Here is a 19,673-nt window from a genome sequence, read left to right as displayed (position 1 = left end):
CTAATTGTTGAATATTTAAAGGATCGTCAAAATGTAAACAATCAATGGTAAATATTGAAGAAGCAAATGCTTATTAACTAGTTGTTACAGTCATTAAGTTCATTTTAATTTTAGATGATGACCATTCTTAAAAATTGTCACATGAGGGTGGTTTAACTGAGTTAATTTATGTCATGTGTGCACAAGTTCAAGTAACCTAAATTGTCACATGATGATGGTTTAATTGAGCTAATTTATGTCATGTGTGCACAAGTTCAAGTAACCTAAGTATCGACATAGACCTTGCTTGTTAGAACCTTTTCTTTCACCTCAAGTGATCCACTTCCTCTCTCTTTGCATGCATTGGACATGTCATACTTTGTAAATATATAAAAAAAACAAAGACATATATTAAGTCTCGTTTATGATGCCAAATCATACCATGGATCAAAGTTGGGAACTTAAGGGCAAACTTCAGGCGAATTATAATTGTCAATTGTATTTGACATCCTGTATGAAAATTTATTGAAATCTATATGAATGTATTTGAAAGCTTATGTTTGATGGTATTGATGGAGAAAAAGTAAAAGAGAAAACTATGACATTCAAATTTATGGTAATTGAAATAATGTGAAATAGAATTAAATAATTTTGTTATGATTTAAAAAAAAAGAAAGAGAAAAGACTTTTGATGTATCTTATTTGAATGAGATTTTAATTTATATTACATATGCTCTCCAGTTCATTAGGGTAGGGCTATTTCACCAATTCATTATTAATTTAGTGTCCATTTAGTTTCATACATACGTGCCATGTGCCGCTGCCTCACCTATACATCAGCAGTGTAGGCTATAAATCTAGTCATTGTTATAATAGGTTGTTTGGCAGCATGCAATTGGATGGGATTTGGTTTTCGTGCCTTTGGTGGCTACGAACCAGAGGGATTTGAATTCCAGAGGAGAGCTCCTTTTGTGACTCCCAGCCAAAAGTATCTGATTTTAAATCCAATGAAAGGTGGGATATCCATATTGGGTCCCATCATATCATCGCCTTGGATCAGTACCGCGGGCCAGGCAGATTGAAACGGAAAGCACGGAAGGGCCCGCACGCTGTACAATCTCTCGGTCGTCGTCGCTACAGTAGCTTCAGTGGGAGCAGGAAGAGTTATAATACTAACGATAACAGATGGGAAGGATAGATATGGCGTGCCTCACCCTTAGCCCCTCCTTCTCCTTTCTCTCCTCCTTTCCCCATCCGCTTTCTGTTTGTTCTCCGTGTCATCAACGTCCTCACCATCACCATCACCTCAAGCTCCAGCTCCAGCTCCAGCTCCATCTCCATCAGAAATGCAGACGGTCCTCTTACATTCCTCTCCACTGCACACGTATCGCCTCCTCCTCTCCTATTCCAAATGCAGACGGTCACAGAACTGGTACCGAGTTTGTGGAGAGGCTCCGTACATGGATCGTTCTCTTTCTCTCATTCATGCCTGGTGGACGCTGGTGGAGGTTCCCCGACCATGCTCCAGGGGAAGAGGAAGGTGCAGAGAAGAAGATGGCGGTGACTGTGCCATTCGCGTTGCATCGGATGTGGCAGCTGGTTGCGAATGATCGATGGGTCATCTTTGCTGGCTTCATTTCCCTTATTCTTGCAGCGGTATGGCTTCCCTCTTCCAAAAAGCAACAAAGAAATTAACTTTGATTCCCTGGCACTGGCCGACACTTTGTTCATACAGAGAAGAAGGAAACATAAAATTAGAAAAATTCCGCTTAAAAAGTGTCTTAATGGTGATGCTTGCTTTTGATGGATCTTAAAACAAATCTATGGCACTTCCATACTTATTTTAATGGATGGTTGAAATGAAAAATAGCCCGTGGTCACGAATTCACTAAAACAAGAGTGTCTACACATTCTGAGATCAGGGTTTTTTTAGCAATCTGATTTTGGAATGATAATCTATTTACAGTAGGTCCAGCACTTTGAACAGTTTAATATTAATAAGCAATCGCGCTTTGTCAGGCTGCATCTGATCAAAATTATCTCCATCATTAACTGTCGAGCCGCCTGTGATTGTGATCCTCAAAGGTCTAGATTTTTTAGGGATCGCGTCTGAGTTATCATCTTTACCCTAGAGGAACGTTCTTGATCGTGATAGCGTGAAGACTGAAGAGTGGGCCACCATAATGGGCCCAGAAGGAAGAGTCCTTGAGGTGGGTGGCTCTGAAATCAGCATAGTTTCCTTAAGAGAGATTTTCTCCTAGGTTATTTATTTATTTATTTATTTTTATAAATCTGGATAGAAATCCAGTCTTCCTTAGCCGTAGTATCTTCATCACATATCTTGCCTACTTTTGGGGTAGCAAAGTACATAGGAACAACAATAATTTGGTTCTGTTTGAAAGCCTTTTGAATTTTTTTTTTTAAAAAGAGTTGAAAGCCTTTTGAATTAGCTTTCCAGTGAGCCCAAGACATGCATGTCCAGTAGCGATTAAGAGATTATAGTCAATTTGCCATGGTCATGTTACTTTGTTAGCAAAACTCCATTTTTTAAACTCCGTATTTTTTTTTCCAAAAAAAAGATTTGTATAATTGATTAAATGTTTAAAATTCTGTATTTTTCAAAAGATATGCCAAAAACTTGTTCTTTTGGACAAGCCGAATTAACCACTTTTTTTTTTTAATTTTATTTTATTTATTGAAACATGTTTTATTTTTAAAAAATTGGGGGTGTTTTAAAAATAGAAATTGGGTCGCCATCATTGATACAAGTGAGCAAATGGTGGAAGATTTCAGTAGAGACGGATCAATTTATATGGGGAATACTTTAGAAGGAAGGATTTAAGAGAGGTACCAAAAAATAATATTAACCCAATACACACACACACACAGAGCGAAGGGGGGCCGGTTATGCAATTTTATTAAGACGCCCACCAAGCGAAAGCTAAGGCAGGAAAAGAATTACAAAACCAAACAAAGAAACCAGATCACAAACATCTTGGCTTATGGAAGCCCACTCCACTCCCGTCACCTTGATCTTCCTCACCAAATCTGCCACAAAACCACTCCAATTTTAAAAGCAATGGTTGTTTCATTCCCCCCAAATTGCCCAATGGCCACCATGAGAACTAGCCTCCAAACCACCTTGCCTTCCACCTCACCCCCTCCACCATGACAAGCCAAAAGGAAGTCAACAATCAACTTTGACATTACCTAGGATGTATTGATGAGGGTGAAAAATGATTCCCACACCTTATGGGCCACAATGAATAAAAAGACGATCTATCGTTCTGCATCATTCAAACACATCACACACATTTGAGAAAATCAGGGCCCTTCTTTGAAAATAGTCAATCGCGAGAACCCTCTTCCTCCCCACCAATCACACAAATGGCGTTACCCTAGGAGGGGCTCCATATGCCAGCAATACTATGTGTAGACCTGCTCCCTAGCTTGTGGCTTTGTAAGGAAACTATAGACAGAGTGAATTGAGAGTCGTCCCAACTTGTGAACATGCCATCTCGTCTCTCATCCTCGGAGATGGAGAGAAATCCTACAGCTGATCTAGGAGACCAATGAACTCCCACACTTCCTCATCCTAAAGATCCCTCTAGCACGGAGGGGTCCAAACCATTGCTCCACCACACATTGCATAACCACAGGCTACTGAGATGTTCTTCTCCAACAAGAGGCGAGCTAACTTGGAAAAATCCTTTTGGAGTGCTGATCCCCCATGCCAAACATCATCCCAAAAGCGAACACACCCTCCCTCACCCACAATGAAGGAGACCTTGTCCTTAAATTTTGAAGCCTTATTGATATACATAATTGCTTATGCATTTATAAAATTTAACCATTTTAATGCATTTTAAAAAATCTTATATAAATATAATACACACATTCATATGTAGCTGTTTTTTTTTTTTTTTTTTTTTTAAATTTTTAAAATCCATTTTATTGAATTGGAACTGCATTAAACTTGAACTCTTCATTCTCCGTATTTTTGGAATTCTCATTTTTTTGATTGAATTTTGATTGTCTTTTTAATGATCGAGACCGAATTAAACTCGAGCACTTTACTTTTTTTTGGTGTTACCAAATGAATGAGGGAGCGGTAACAAATGTGAGAACCACTAATGGAGAGACAAGTGAGTTCCGTAGGCTTGCACTAGGGGTTGGCACTTGGCATTGAGCCCGTTCCTTTTCACATTCGTTATGGATGAGTTAATGCCTATAATAATAAATCCCATGGTGTATGTTGTTTGCAAATGACATACTTTTGATTGACAAGATGAGGGAGAGTGTAAACACAAAGTTGGATTTATGGAGGGATGCTTTAGAATTGAAAGGATTTAAAATTAGTTTGAGTAAAACAAAGCATATGGATCCTTCCAAAAGAAAAGAAAAAGAAAAAGAAAACAGAGTAAATGGGGTGCAATCTTAGTAACAATAGTAGTGAAAATGAGGAATTAGTTAAGAGTGATGACCAAGAAGATTCCCAAAATGACCACTTTTGATACCCTTGGGTCATAATTCATGGGGGTGGAGACATTGAGAAGGATGATGCCATAGAATTCAAGCTAGGAGGAAGACATGGAGATGTGCCTCGGAGTTCTACATGATGCTTGTCTACCACTGAATCTGAAAGGGAAATTTTATAGGATAGCTATGAGACCAGACACGCTTTATGGGAACAAAATGTTGGCTAGTTAAGGAAAAACATGTTCATGTGATGAGTGTAGCTGAAATGAGGATGTTGAGATGGATGAGTGGTAAGACAAGGAAGGATAGATTTAGGGATGAATGCATTCATGGAAACTTAATAGGAGCACCAATAGGTAATAAGATGAGGGAAAGCTGATTGGGATGGTTTGGCCATGTGCAACAGCGACCAAGCACTGCACTGGTTAGGAGTGAGTTGGTACAAGTTGAAGGCTAAGGGCAAGGGGAAGGCCCTAAAGGATGTGGATGGAGGTAGTAGGAGAAGACTTTATGACCTACTGTCTGATTGAAAGTCTGGCCCTTAATAGAGTGGTATGGCGGAACATGATTCAATTAATTGGGATAAGGCTTAGATGATGACGATGATGATGGCATTTTGCTGACTATGTCATGTATGGTTGTGATGATATTAAGGGCTATATTTTATTGAAGTATATGGTTAGGATTTAAGGTAATAAATGCTTAGGATTATATTTGCCAACCCATAGTAGTTGGGATAAGGCTTTGATGATGATGATGATGAGATACTTAGGATTATCTTAGGGTTTCAAATAGTCTATAGTCATGCAGCAACTTTTTGTTTTTAAGTTATTTTATGAATAATAGATTGATTTTGATTTCTTAAAGAATGGTTGAAGGTTTGTTTGCTAAAGTTTTACCCTTGATCTTGTTAAGCCTCTCATAAACACTTGTAATCTGGATTTTCATCAATCCATCGCTGAGCCACTAGCAGGATTTCAAAATCTATCTATCCGCACATTGATTTTAGTTGACATTTCCATTACGCACTCACTACGGCTGAAAGTTTGATGAATTGGACTGCATTGTTTGGTATCATAGCCAAAGTTCCTGCACTAGTTGGAATCAAAGCAAAGTCACGCCAGAATTACCCGTCCAAGTATTGTTTCCCATCTCTCCAGTTCATCTCCTTTTCTTCTTCTCCTTATCAATGTTAGCCGGTAACCATTCAATCATCCATACTCTACACGGCTCCACTTTGGTTGACTTACCTAGGTCTGCTTCGGCCAATAAAAAAATTGTGGGATCCAATTATTGAGAGATTGGATAAAAGATTGGGTTGGCTTGGAAATGCAAATATTTATCATTTGCAGGAAGAATTATTCTCATCAAGGCGACTCTATCAATTATAAGTCTATGACCGTGTATTATATGTCTCAATTTTAATGTCCAGCTACCATGGTGAAAAGGCTAGAGAAAATTCAAAGGGGATTTCTTTGGCGAGGGAAAGAAGACAAAAGGAAATTCCACTTGGTGAAATGGGAAGAGGTGTGTAAACCTAAAGAATTCGTGGGGTTGGGAATTAGAAGACTAAGAACTTTGAACAATGCTCTTCTCAGGAAATGGCTATGGCAGGCTTCGTTGGAGGATGGTATTTTGTGTATGAAGGTCATAAGTGTGAAATATAGAACAAGCAATAATGGTTGGAACCACTGCTTAGGGTGTCTCAATCATTTCTTGGGCTGGAGAGCAATCCAAAAGAGATGAACTGCTTTCAAGGAAGGTATTTGATATGGTGCAGGTGACAGCTCTAATTTTTTTTTTTTCTTGGGAGGATACTTGTGCTCTGACCAACCTCTTTCCTACCTCTTTCATAAATCATAACCTTTATTGGTTTGATTATGGAAAAAGATATTATAGTGGGTCATTGTTTCTTGAGGGATGGTAGGTCGTTTGGAACATCCTGTTTAGAAGAAATCTTTCTAATGAAGAGTTTGAGCTTATGTTGCTCAAAGCATTGTTCCTTTCATCAGGTGGCAGAGACAAGAATTTGGAAATATGAAGCTCTTGGAATGTTCTCAATGCCATCCTTTTACAGGAAGCTTGTTGGGTAATATTATAGAAGTTATTAATAGAGACGATTTGGAAACTTGGGTGTCCTGGTATGGTTTTTTCATTTTGTGGGTGTCTAGCCTCAACAAGATTCTCACCCTAGATCAACTGGAAAGTAGATAAAGAACTATCGTCAACGGATGCTCATGTTGGAAAGAGGGGGATTTTTTAAGAACCTCCTGATTCACATTAGATTGTAGCTACTCTTAAGGAGTGTGGCAATATATTTTGGGCTTGTTTGATGTGGTGTGGCTGATGCTAGGCGATCTCCTTCATGCTTGGAAATTTTGCATCAAATTGGGAAGGTGTTTATTCTTAGGCAATTGGCTCTTCTTGCGATTTGGTTATCATTGTGGAGGGAACCTAACAATACGGCTTTTAGAACCTAACAATTTGCTGTCACTTGAGCTTTTGATATTTCGATCTGAACGTGAGTAATGGGATTTCCTTCTTAAACATCATGGCAAGATTCTCTTGAACCTTTCACAATTAACAAACAATAATTCATAAATCACGTTATTTTCAAAGTCATTAAATAAATCTTCTATATTCTATTTATTTGAAAATTATATGCTACAAGATCTAGCCCCAAATGGATGGCATCCAAGCCAGTTGGACCTGAGGTATAGTCCAACTGGTTGGACTTGAGAGTTCCTAATAATAATAATATCATTTATTATTTACAAAAGTCTGTAACAGGCAGCCCATATTGTAACAGTAATGGCGTTGGCTGTAATGGCCACTGTTACCGTTATTGAATACCTTGATACGAGGAGATGTTGGGCTGAGATCATGGGGGGAGGAGGGGGGAATCTACATGCCCTTTGTCACACTTGGTATCTTCTGCCAAGCGGTATGTGGAAACTGAATTTTGATGGGAGTTCTAGGGTGCTTGGTCCAACAAGGATAGGTAGCATCATTAGGGATGATCAGGGTGATGTGCGTGATGTTTTTGCCTGGCCTATTGGGATTGCTGACTCCAATGAAGCGGAAGTCAGGGTTTTAAACAGGGCCTTATGGAACTTACTCGGATTCAAGCCCCTCTATCTTCATTGAAGGCAATTTGGCAAATGCTAGATGCTTACCAATGGTTGCCTTGTGAGATGAGTGAAAGAAATCAGAGAATTACAGGAAACCCCCACAGTTGCTTTTTCTCATGCTTGTAGGGACGTTAGCTTTGTAGCAGATGATTTAGCCAAAAAATGGATCTGATCTCCATTGCTTTGTTGTTATAGACTCTCTCCCTCTTTGTACTCTTTTTTTTTTTTTTTTAAAGCCTTTCTTAATAAATATTTCTTTAAAAAAAAATAAATATCAAGAAATATTAATAAATGAATATTTCTACTCTCCGAAGAAAAAAAGAAAATTCAACAAGTTGTCGGAGATGAAGTTATGAGGCTGGAAAGTTGCAAGCGAAGAGAATTTGAAAGTGAAGTATGAGCTTACGTCAACACTTCTGATTTTAAATGAACTTTGCAGGAGAATTTGGCCTATTTTGTGGAGATGGCTTCTTTGTTACAATTGTGGACAACACCTGTGTTCTTTCTTTTAAATGGTGATTTGTCATTAGCAGCTGTAGATTTTTCCCTTCTTCGAACCTTGTTCTCCATGTAATGCCAACTTTTTTCGAGTATCCTCATCTCTAAAGCACTCTTCTTGGCTTCCCCATGTATGTATAAGAAGAGGAACTTCCAGGATAAACATCGAAACCTCTCTTGATTGCCGGTGTAAAAAATTTCTACCATGTTCATCTCCATGATTTCTTCTGCCCTGGAAATGGAAAATCGGCAAATATTTTTTCACTTTTAACGTTCTTGCCATCACTGGTTTTGGCTTTACATTGGTGACATCTTCTTGAATATGCCAATTTTTAGTAATGGCAAATATATATCTGCCTTAGTAATGGAAAATACATATCTGCCATCACCGTTTTTTTATTATTATTTATTATTTATTATTTTAAATTTATTATTATTATTATTTTTAAATACGTGTCAGTTGGTTGTGTACATTGATTGTGATTGGCATGGTTATGATGATATAAGTATATCAGTACATGTTTCTTGTGTGTTTCTTAATCAGTTCCCATTTCCTATGTGTTTCTCAACTCTACTTTCTTGGAAGGGTTAAGAAACATGATACATTTTCCAACTATATAAAATTCATTTATTGTGCTATGCCTACTGTATGTAACAAATTAGTTTGTATGCAAGCTCTTCTTGGTGATGAGGGATTTCATTTTGAGTGCTCGACGCCTTTGTTTAAAGAAAATGTTAGAGCTAATCAAGGCTTAGATTGATAAAGTTTTTCACAAATGAAAAGAACATGTATTTGTTCAGTCGCCATTTCATTCATGAAAAACTTGCTCATGGAAGTGTCGCCCTTTGGCATGTTGCTATAGACCAAAATGCTTGTGTTGTTAGCTAGTGGAGTTAGTTCTACTCAATGTCAGTTGAGGATAAACACCATATTGATATGAGATAGAGTGATCTTTGAAAGTTCTTTGCGATATGGGAGAGAGTGGGTCTGGGTGGTCCACTCTTAATAGCATACGTAGGATACTTGAGTTTATTTGTAATTTATATGTCATATGAGTCATTCAAATACAAGGAATGCGAGTCTGTTTTCCAAGTCTCATTCTTTGATCTGATGAAATTGAATTGTTCGTCACTTGTGTCTAAAATATCCACATAATGCGTAATGTTAAACATGCAATCGGTTACAGCATATCATGATATGAATCTGTTAGAGCATCGACAATGTGACAGCAACAATTGTTCAGTTAGTTATTACATGTTCACAACAAATCTAGTGCAGAGAGTTGTTGTACACATCTGCTAGCAAAACTGGCACTTGCAATGCACATGGAGAGATGAAATGATTTGCAAGCCATGGGAGAAAAGGAGAATTGTAAAAAGGTCTCTTTGGGTGGAGGGAAGACCACAATACAGCTTTCTTTGAATTACCTAAATTCCCTTTCATCATCATCATCCTTGTCTAAGCCTTATACCAGCTAATTGGGGTTGGCTGCATGAATCCTTTTCTATCATTTTTCTCTATCAAGGGCCATAATTTCAGTTACATCATACATCGTCAAATCTTTTCTTACTACCTCCATCCACATCCTTATGGGCTTTCCTCTTGCCATTTTAGATCCTCAACTTGTACCAACTCACTCCTAACTAGCACAGTTCTTGGTCTCCATTGCACATGACCAAACCATCTGGGCGCGAATTGCATGCTACAAATGGATATGCTTGGCCAGCGGGGTGGTCCTCCGTGGCAAAGAACTTTTAAATGTTCTCAAACATTCCATAGTCGGCACTATTTCATGGATAGTTTCATTCAACATTGTGATGGAGGACTTAGCTTATGATTATCGGCTTACCTCATCTTATTACCTATTGGTGCTACTCCTAAATTCCTTCGAATGCATTTAATTCTAATGCTATCCTTCCTTCTGTTGCCACTTATCTATCTCAACATCCTCATTTTGGCTACACTCATCCGTTGAATATGTTGTTCCTTCACTGCCGAACATTTTGTCTCATAAGCATGGTTATTCTTATAGCCAATAGTCAACTTATAAGATTTCCCTTTTAGTTTAAGTGGTACACAATGATCACATAAAACTCCAGAGGCACATCTCCATTTCTTCCACCCTGCATGAATTCCATGGGCCACATCCTTTCCAATCTCCCCACTCTCATGAATTATCGACCCAAGATACTGAAAGTGGTCATTTTGGGAAACTTCTTGGTCAACAATCTTAACTAATTCCTCGTGCCCACTCTTATTGTTACTAAAATTGCATTTCATGTACTTTGTTTATTCGGGCTAATTTTAAATCCTTTAGATCAATAACCCTGGTTTTCTGTTCTTGCCCTCCCTCATCTTTTCAATCAAAACTATGTATCTGTGAACAACATACACCATAGGGTCTCTTCCTGCAAATATCTCATTAAGTTGTCCAAAACCAATTTGAAAAGGTACATGCTCCATGCTGATACATTCATCTAATCTTTAGTGGTAGACCTCCCTGACATGAAATCAAACTAATTTTCTGATACATTCATCTCGCCTTAGTTTTTGCTCAATCGTTCTTTCCCAATGTTTCATAGTATGACTCATAAGTTTAATCCCATGATAGTTAGTACAAATCTGTATTTCTCCTTTATTCTTGTAAATAGGTACCACGATACTTTTCCCCTTTTCTTATGGAATTTTCTTCAATCTTATGATCTTGTTGAAAAACTTTGTCAACCAAAATAACTCACCATCTCCCTTGCACTTCCAAACCTTTATTGGTATACCATTTGGTCCAGGGGTCTTTCCTATTTTTATCTTTCTCAAAGCTTCTTTCAATTCAAATATCCTAAAATGTTGCGGAAGTATTTGTGGACTCTGACGTCATTTGACTTTGTTGTTCCTCCTATCCTTATGCTTGCAGAGTGATTGTCACTTAACAAGTCTTGATGATAGCTTCTCCTCCTTTCATTGATCTCATTGTCCTTAATTAGTACCCTCTGGTCATCGCTTTTAATGTATATAAACTGAGTTAGGTCCATCTTTCTCACCTTCTCATCCCCAGTCTATTGTATCACCTTCTCATCCCCGATCTATTGTAAAGATCCTTAGAAGCCTTAAGTTTAGCCTCACATAACTACTTTCTTGGCATTTCTATATCATTCAAGATTTTCATTGTTTCTAGTCCCTTGCCAGGCTTTGAAACACGAAGGTTTCTTGTCAATAGGTTTATGTACATCATCATTCCCTTTCAATGGCTTAATAACTTAAATTTGTTGAAATAATCAATTGCGTGTATTTTTTTTTCCCTTGTCAATCTTGTATGTATAGTAGAGATACAGAAATCTTATGGCAAACCTACTATCTTTAGTCCTCTTGTATTGCTTTGTAATCACAAGTACTTGGGTGGAAAGTGTTTGCTAAAACCAAAAAAGAATTTTAAATGTCTCACTCTGAGTCCATTGCATTTAATAGTTGGAAACATGAAGATATAGTGTTCCTATTGATTGATTTAGACTCAAACTATTTTATAAATCACATGCTTGCTCACTTGGTTTAAATTGGTAGATAGTGATGTATGACCATGACATTTTCTTATTATTTCTCACTCTTCTCTTTAAATTATGTTTATGTATTGCAGCTTTCAGAGATCTCAATACCTCATTTCTTGGCAGCCTCTATTTTTTCTGCACAAAGTGCGGAAACATTGATATTCCAAAGAAATACGAGGATCTTGGTTTTGTTGTGTTGCGCTTCTGGAATATGCAGGTTAAGATCTTGTATGATCAAACTTCCTCTCTACCATAAATTCTGAATACGATAATTGAAAATTTGAAATACCTCAACTTTAATTTCGAACTCATAATTTTTGTATGAATCAAAATCCACAAATAGCAATTGTCATGATTTTATATTTAGGTTGTTTATCTCATAAAAAGCATGCATGGTTACTACTAAAGAGCCTTAAGAACTTGTCCATGCTTTGCAATTTCTAAGAAGATTTAATTCTTACGTAGGTGATTGAAGAAACCAAAGTTTGGGAACTTCCCATACATGCAACCTTCTTTAAGGTCCATTGTGACGCGTGTCTCCCATCCATTCTTTATATCGAATATCCCCATTCATTGGTCGTAGCATCGGTATTGTTACATGTATCACTAGCTTGGGATATAGAAACATGTATCGATATCACCGATACCCGGAAATCTATTGCTAACTGAGGGAAATATTGTGGAAATATGGGGAAAACGGTGGATTTTTTCAACGACTTCAAGAGATGCTAAAATACACATTTGCATATTTAGGAATAAAAAAATTGCAAAGAAAAAAAAAAAAAGACACCTACATGACAAGCTGTTATTTACTGAGGGCTTAAAAGCATGTGTTGTTATAGAAAATCAGTGCAATTGTAACTAAAATGTGTTCATATAATACAAATGCAAGTAGCAAACAATAACTATGACATTTAAAAACTAAGACCCTATTTGGATTACCAATTATCATGGTAATGTAAAGGAAAAATGTCATCATTACAATTTTACCACCACCAAACCAAACATCGGAATCATCAATCAAATGAATTTATAATCATTTCACTTTGTTGTGGCATTACCGTGGGAATCTTAAATCAAAATAGCAACATTAGTGTCTGGATGTAATGATTTGACATTAAAGCAATGGAAAAATGCCATCACTACGATTTACCGCTGATACCAAACAAGGGAATCAACGATCCAATGTAGATGTTGTTAAGAGACATGTAAATGAATTCATAATCATTACACTTCTCCATTACCTTATCATGGTAATTGATAATCCAAATAGATCGCAATGGAACTAAAAAACATACCCATCTGGCCATCCTCATACCCACATGGAGTTACGAGGAGGCTCGAAGTCATTATCTACGTCCCTACTCAGTCTACCATAATACTGTCACTCAACATATTGGTAGTACTGTAGCTAGGTCATCATTTGCTCATACCAGTGGATGTACTCTCTCATGTATCTCTAACACTCATCCTCCATAAACTGTACGAGTATGCTCGGATGTGGGTACAATATGATGGTAATCGATTGCGACTAAGTAGGGTCCTGAGGGAACAAACCAATTCTAACCCCAACTCGAGGATAGCACTAAGCCCGATTATACAACGGGTACCTTGAATATCCCCCTTTTTACCCGTAATTGTAGCTACTCTCCGTCGGCTGTGCACATCCGCAGCTGGACAACTGTGATTGAATGTCATGGTTGTCATATCCATAACCGTTATATCTACCATGCGCATAAGGTGGGACAGAAGTGGAGCTCCCTTCTGTGAATTGATATTCATGGTTGACAAGCAGCGTGCAAGAGACTCATCCTTGGCGCGTGTGACCTTCTTCTTCCCACCCTTCTGACATTGGAAATGCTGACTAGGCGCTGCTACTATCCGCAAGGTTGATGAACAAAAATATATGGTTTTCGTCTTTAGTGGCATGGTAAAAGCAGGCCTCCTCATTAAACTGGCTAACAAATCGCTGGCTTTGACTTGTCGTGTAACCTGCACCATCGCTTCCTCCACCCTTGTCTACCACCTCCATTGGTACAACTGTCATTGCCACCCCCATCCCCCTGGACTGGCCTCCATCAGCTCCATCACCACTATCATCAGCCCCATCATCATCCTTGCCAACCTCGTTGCCTTTGCTAGAAGGTGAAAGTCTTGTCATCACTCAAAATGATTCAACGTCTCAAAGTAGGATGTGATGGTGCCTAGAAACGCTCATCAGGACGTACCAGAATCCTCATCAATGCATCGAATGAGTCATCCTAAGTCCTTTGTTCACTCACAATCCAATGGACGTCAATACTAAGAGATGTTGCTCCCTCGGCTACCATTAGAGCAGGGTCTCCCTCAGCATCATCTAAATTTGTTGACTTGATCCACTCATTAAATGGGTCCTCGCATCATCACTGAGATGCGTCTGTGCACTAATTGAGAGTAGGTCCAACGGGTCCTAATGTGCCTCTATGTCTCGCTCTGCCCATGGCTGCCATAAAGGCCGTTACGTAAAGGTAACAGTGGCAACCGTTACACGTTACGGGGTCGTAACGGCCATAACATCCGTTATAGAAAAAAATGACCCGTAATTGCCGTTAATAGCACGTTATGTCCCCTATAAAGGCCATAATAGCCCCGTAATGGTCTATTACGGGACAGATACAGGTTTTTCATACTTTTACTGGATAGATATAGATTTTTCCCTTTTTTTTTCCCAATAAATAAATAAATAAATAGGAGAGACCGTAAAGGCTGTTACGGGGCCGTAACAACTGTTATGCCCCATATCGTAAAGGTAATGGTGGTGGCCGTTACGGTCACCGTTACCGTTATGGAACCCCCATGGCTGCATCTCTTTCAGCTTCATATTATAGTGACAGTATATGAGCTTCTATAGCTTTTTATATTGTAGCTTGTTCTTCTTATTGGTGTGTATGAGTGACAGAGTGCTCCAATTCCTCTCGCATGAATAAGAGGGGACAGTTTGGGCAAGAATATGGAGAGATAGTAATTGCAATGCGAGAGCGTCGCCTTTGAACATCTCTTACACTTGCTTGCCAATTCATCAGAACAATGTATTAGTGCAAATGGGGAATGCAATTGCTCAATCACAAGCCATACTATTAATTACTTGAATTATTAAATATTCTTACATGGCATCATTGTTTCCTTTGATTCCTCCATAGTTGCGACCAAGAACATACTCTCTAAAGTGTAACAACTGTTAAAGATAGATTCGCAAATCACCATTATTAATTATTCGTATATGTAGAAACTAAGAAAGTATATGACTCAATTTATCATTACCTGTTTTCCAAAATCTCCTTTTTCCTTTGAGTTACGAAATAGCTTTGCATAGATCTGGTGGACGGCCGTCGTTATCTTCCTACAACCAATATTTGCAATGAAACTTGGGGTTCAGGTAGTATGTTGAAACCCAAATAATATTTAATCAATTGTATTGACATATAAAAAAATAATACTTATAGTGCAAGTAATAAATAAATAAAGTTAAAACGTAACTTACTAGCTTGGTGGAGTGGATGCTTAAGGGTCTCGGTTCATTTGTCATAGCTGATGTTGAGAACCCATAAATGTGAATGGAAAGATGCAGTCTGTATCTTCTCTCTCATCAATCGCGCAAGCTCATACATGAACCCCATCGAATGCCATGTCTCATTATTTGCGGCGTTGATGACCCATATAAATCGGTTGCAGGATGCCAATGATATTATGAACCTTGTCTTAGAAGGAATCACCATGTATCGTCCCTACAACCTTCTATGCACTAAGGGTCTTTGGTTCAACTAGAAATCTCTTAGATTTAAACAATCTCCTCAGTCCCACTCTGTGATCGTACAGGTTATCGAGTGTGATAAAGTTCATGGAGAAATGTATTGCATCTTGTTAGACAATATCCCCCTGACGCTCCTTATGTATCGCGATCACTAATCGTGAGTGCTATATATGAACGTCACCGTCCTTGCTGATTTAATGGTGTTCCTAACGGTCTCTCTCTAGCCTATTGACTTGTGCATCAACTACTAGGTAGTGCAGTGAGCGATGCATGGGGTCCAATACATATTATATTTCTTCATCAACTTCTTCCTCGCCTTGACGAACGCACTGCCATTGTCCATCACAACTTGCACTATATTCTTCAAGCGCACCTCTCTAATCACTCCCTTCAAAAGGCTATATATACAGGAGTGATCCATTGTGGGTGGATGCATTCACAAATGTAAGGAAAATGGGCTACCCATTACAATACATGATAAAGTTGATAATGGACAACTCTGTGAGTCCTGTCCACCCATCGCACATGATTGTCACTTATGTCTCCCAGTTCGGCTTGAGTTCATCTACCCAAGCCTACATCTCCTTGTACTTGCGACAAAGGTAGACCTTTGGCGTTGGAGGCTTGATGTCTTGTCTGACACGCTACATGGTGTCGACCATATTGTGAAAGTGAGGGCCGACAAGCGCATTTGTTGGTATGCGGCTTGAAATAAACCACCTAGTATGACGCTCCCCCATTTTCTCCTTTAGTCCCCCCTTTCTTCATATGTCTGTGAGTCTTTTTTGCTTTTCACTCGTGATGGGGTGCATTTGTAACAATGGTGCTTTGGACACGCTGCAAGCTAGGCCCGCCTGAACCACCACCACCCCTATTGCCTCCCTCACCTCACCTCCTCTACTACTCCCACCAACTTCCCATCTAGAGGCTCTAAACGACGGCCTAATCTCCTCAAGTCGTCTCCTCTGTTCCCTATCCCTCCCCCCCCGCTCAACGTGTTGATAAATTGTTCCAAATCTATTAATCTCCATTGGGTGTCCATATTTTCACCTGATGTCCCTTACTAATCTCAGTGTTTTTAGTATAGGCATCTTACATGTATCGCTAGCTAGGGATGCAGAAACATGTATCGAATTGCTGATATTATCTCTAATATCCGGAAATGTATCACTCATTGAGGGAAACATTGGGGAAACACGATGAAACGGTGGAATTTCTCAATGAAACTTCAGGAGATGCTAAAATACACGTATTTGCATTTCTAGGAATCAAATAATTGCAAAAAAGACACGTAATAAGTTTCTCTTTAATGGGGGTCTAAAAGCATGTAACACAATCTCTAAAAAAAAACATGTAACACTGACTCAAGGGAACATTAGAGAAACATGGGAAAAAATGGAGTTTTTCAATGATACTTCAGGAGATGCTAAAATACACATTTTTATATTTAAGAATACAATAATAGCAAAAAAGATGAATATTTGCAAATTTAGGAATCAAATAATAAGTTTAACTTTAATGGGGCCTAAAAGCATGTATCGTTGACTTGGGGAAACATTGGGGAAAATGGTGGATCCATCCAACCATCCATCCATGCATCATACAAACACACATGCATGATCCATCCATCCATCCATGCATGTGTATATACACACACACACACACAGACACACACACACACACACACATCCATCCATCCATGATTCATCTATCTGGCCATGCATGCATACATATACACATATACAAACATGCATTTCATCATACAACCATGCACTTTAAAAAAAAAAATTGAAATATATATATTTTTTAATGAATAGATATTTGGCAATATCGATACGTTGGCAATATTATCGAAAGATCGCTATTACATTGGCAATACAAGCGACACCTGGAATTTACACAGTCAAAAATATTGGCAATACAAGTAGCACTTGGAATTTACATAGCTGAAAATATTGGCAATACTTGGTGATATATCAACGATACCTAGAATTTCTGATACTACCAGTGTTATCGGTATCGTCGAGCTAGAGATACAAATAATATCGGTGATATTATTGATAATATCCGGGATACTCTAAACAACAACTCTCTTCTTCTCGACAACATTTCACTTCTTGATGGCGGCCATCTGCATACAAATTTAACTAATAATAAAATCCATTAGGAACACAATAATCACTTAAATCTCTTTAAATCAAAGAATAAGTCATACATCCATGCATGCAAAAAAACATGCACACATACATCCATTCACAGATGCATTATCCATCTAACCATCCATCCATGCATACATACATACATGTCTGACCATCCAACCATTCATCCATCCATACATACATACATACATGTCTAACCATCCACCCAACCATCCATCCATACATACATGCACACATGCATGATGATCCATCCATCCATCGAACCATCCATCCATCTTTTGATCCATGCATGCATGCATACATACATATATACACACATGCATGATCCATCCGTGCATACACACACGCAATGACATACATATATACACACATGCAATATCCATCCATGCATACACACATATACACATACACACATACATCATCCATCCACCCATTTAACCAGCCAACCATCCCACCATCCATCCATGCATGCATACATGCCTACATACATCCATGATCCATCCATCCACACAACCAACCATCCAACCACCCATCTTTCCATGCATGCATACACACACACATCCATGATCCATCCATCCATGCATGCACACACACACACACACATGCATAATCCATCCATCCATGCTTCCAACCAACCATCCCACCATGTATCAGTGTTTTAAATATCGATGATGTCAGCCGATATATCCCATGATATATCTTGTATCCCCTGTACGATACGAAACGCACAGGTAGTGTTGATATATCTCACCTATTCGATCTAGTGGGCATTTTCGATTTTCGATCCATGTTTTTGCTGTAAATCATGTTAAACCAATGTCAAATGGTTACAAATATATGATTCTTCATGTTTTTCATGAAAAATCATGGATTTGGAACTTCGATTTTGAGATTTGGGGGAGATGGGTCAAGTTGTGGAAAATTGAGAAAAATCGAAGCTTATCATTTTCTCGCAAATCAGTTGCAATATTTGTATCCAAACACAAAATTAAACATGTATGTAACTTGATCTAATGATTCTTCTTTTGCTTTTGAATATATTGCCTGTGTTTCCATACATGTCTTCTTATGTTTATAAATTATATGAATAGACTTTGAATATACTTGCATCAGTTCAATTGGAAAGCACATATATTAGGACCCCATACAAAGGAAACCCCTATTATGTGCACTTTTTTTTTTTGTAATGTTTTGATTTCTAAGTGTGTATTGATGTCTTTTTCAACAATCCCTGAAGTTTCATTGAAAATTCAACCAATTTCGTAATTTTTCCATGTTTCCCAACAACAACGATACATTATGCGATACGACCGATATATCCCATGTGATAAACGATATGTATCCGTATCCCAAGGGTGTGATACATTACGCGATAACGATATTTAAAACATCGATGGATACAATAACAATACATGGCGATATATTAGCGAGATGTTGCCAATACATGAAAATCTTAGTTTTCAGTGTTATTGGCATCGCTGAGGGGGCAATACCGATAATATCTACAATATTATTGATAATATTGCTGATACTCGGAACAATGCCCCCATTATTGTCATTAACTTGCTGTACAACTCCAAGCTTAAGCAAATTCAAAACCTAGGTGAGCCATATATCAGGAAATAATGCATAATCACACCTTGAACCTCTAAATTCACATGTAATGGCGTACCTAAGTCTTGGATCATGTTGAGTACTTGTCCCATCATCTTGATGGGATGATGATGATTACTTTAATATTGGATGGCATATAAACAACATGGAATGCCAAAAAAAAAAAAAAAAAAAGGAAAAGAAAATCATGAAGTTTTTGCAGCAGGTGTCCCTGCATCAATTACCTCCCACTGTTCATGGCGTGGCATACTCGAGTTGTAGATCAGGTTGATTTTTGGGCTTTGGGCCTAACATTTGGAGGTGAGCGGGACAACTGATGGAAGGATTGGATGTCACCCACACATCATGATGACTAGAGCTATCCTTGAACCAATTCAGCTTGATTAATTCACTTGACTCGGTTCGATAAAGCTTGACTCGGATTGAAATTGGGTTCGGGCCTAGTCGAGCTAATTTTTGGGAGCTCGAAAAAATTTGAGCCGA

At 38.3% G+C, this 19,673-nt stretch overlaps 1 protein-coding gene across 9 annotated transcripts in view; it reads left to right on the top strand.

Annotated features, from left to right (window-relative positions):
* Positions 1 to 980: 980 nt before the first annotated feature.
* The window catches only part of LOC131239862 (ABC transporter B family member 26, chloroplastic), a 177,314-nt gene continuing 158,621 nt past the window's right edge, over positions 981 to 19,673 (top strand). For 4 of the 9 annotated variants that reach the window (XR_009168458.1, XR_009168457.1, XM_058237757.1 and 1 more), the window contains exons 1-2: positions 981 to 1,635; positions 11,717 to 11,844. Coding sequence is in view for 7 of the 9 variants with exons in the window: in XM_058237757.1 (XP_058093740.1) it covers positions 1,165 to 1,635; positions 11,717 to 11,844 (599 nt within the window). In the remaining 2 variants the exon portion in view is untranslated. Of the gene's footprint in view, positions 1,636 to 11,716; positions 11,856 to 19,673 lie in introns of all 9 variants that reach the window. The other 5 variants (XM_058237762.1, XM_058237760.1, XM_058237755.1 and 2 more) reach the window with 4 other exon arrangements.

Source organism: Magnolia sinica, chromosome 3, assembly GCF_029962835.1.
Source record: "Magnolia sinica isolate HGM2019 chromosome 3, MsV1, whole genome shotgun sequence".
NCBI lineage: Eukaryota > Viridiplantae > Streptophyta > Magnoliopsida > Magnoliales > Magnoliaceae > Magnolia > Magnolia sinica.
The sequence above is the reverse complement of the archived record's forward strand: the minus strand, read 5'-3'. Positions and strand labels throughout refer to the sequence as shown.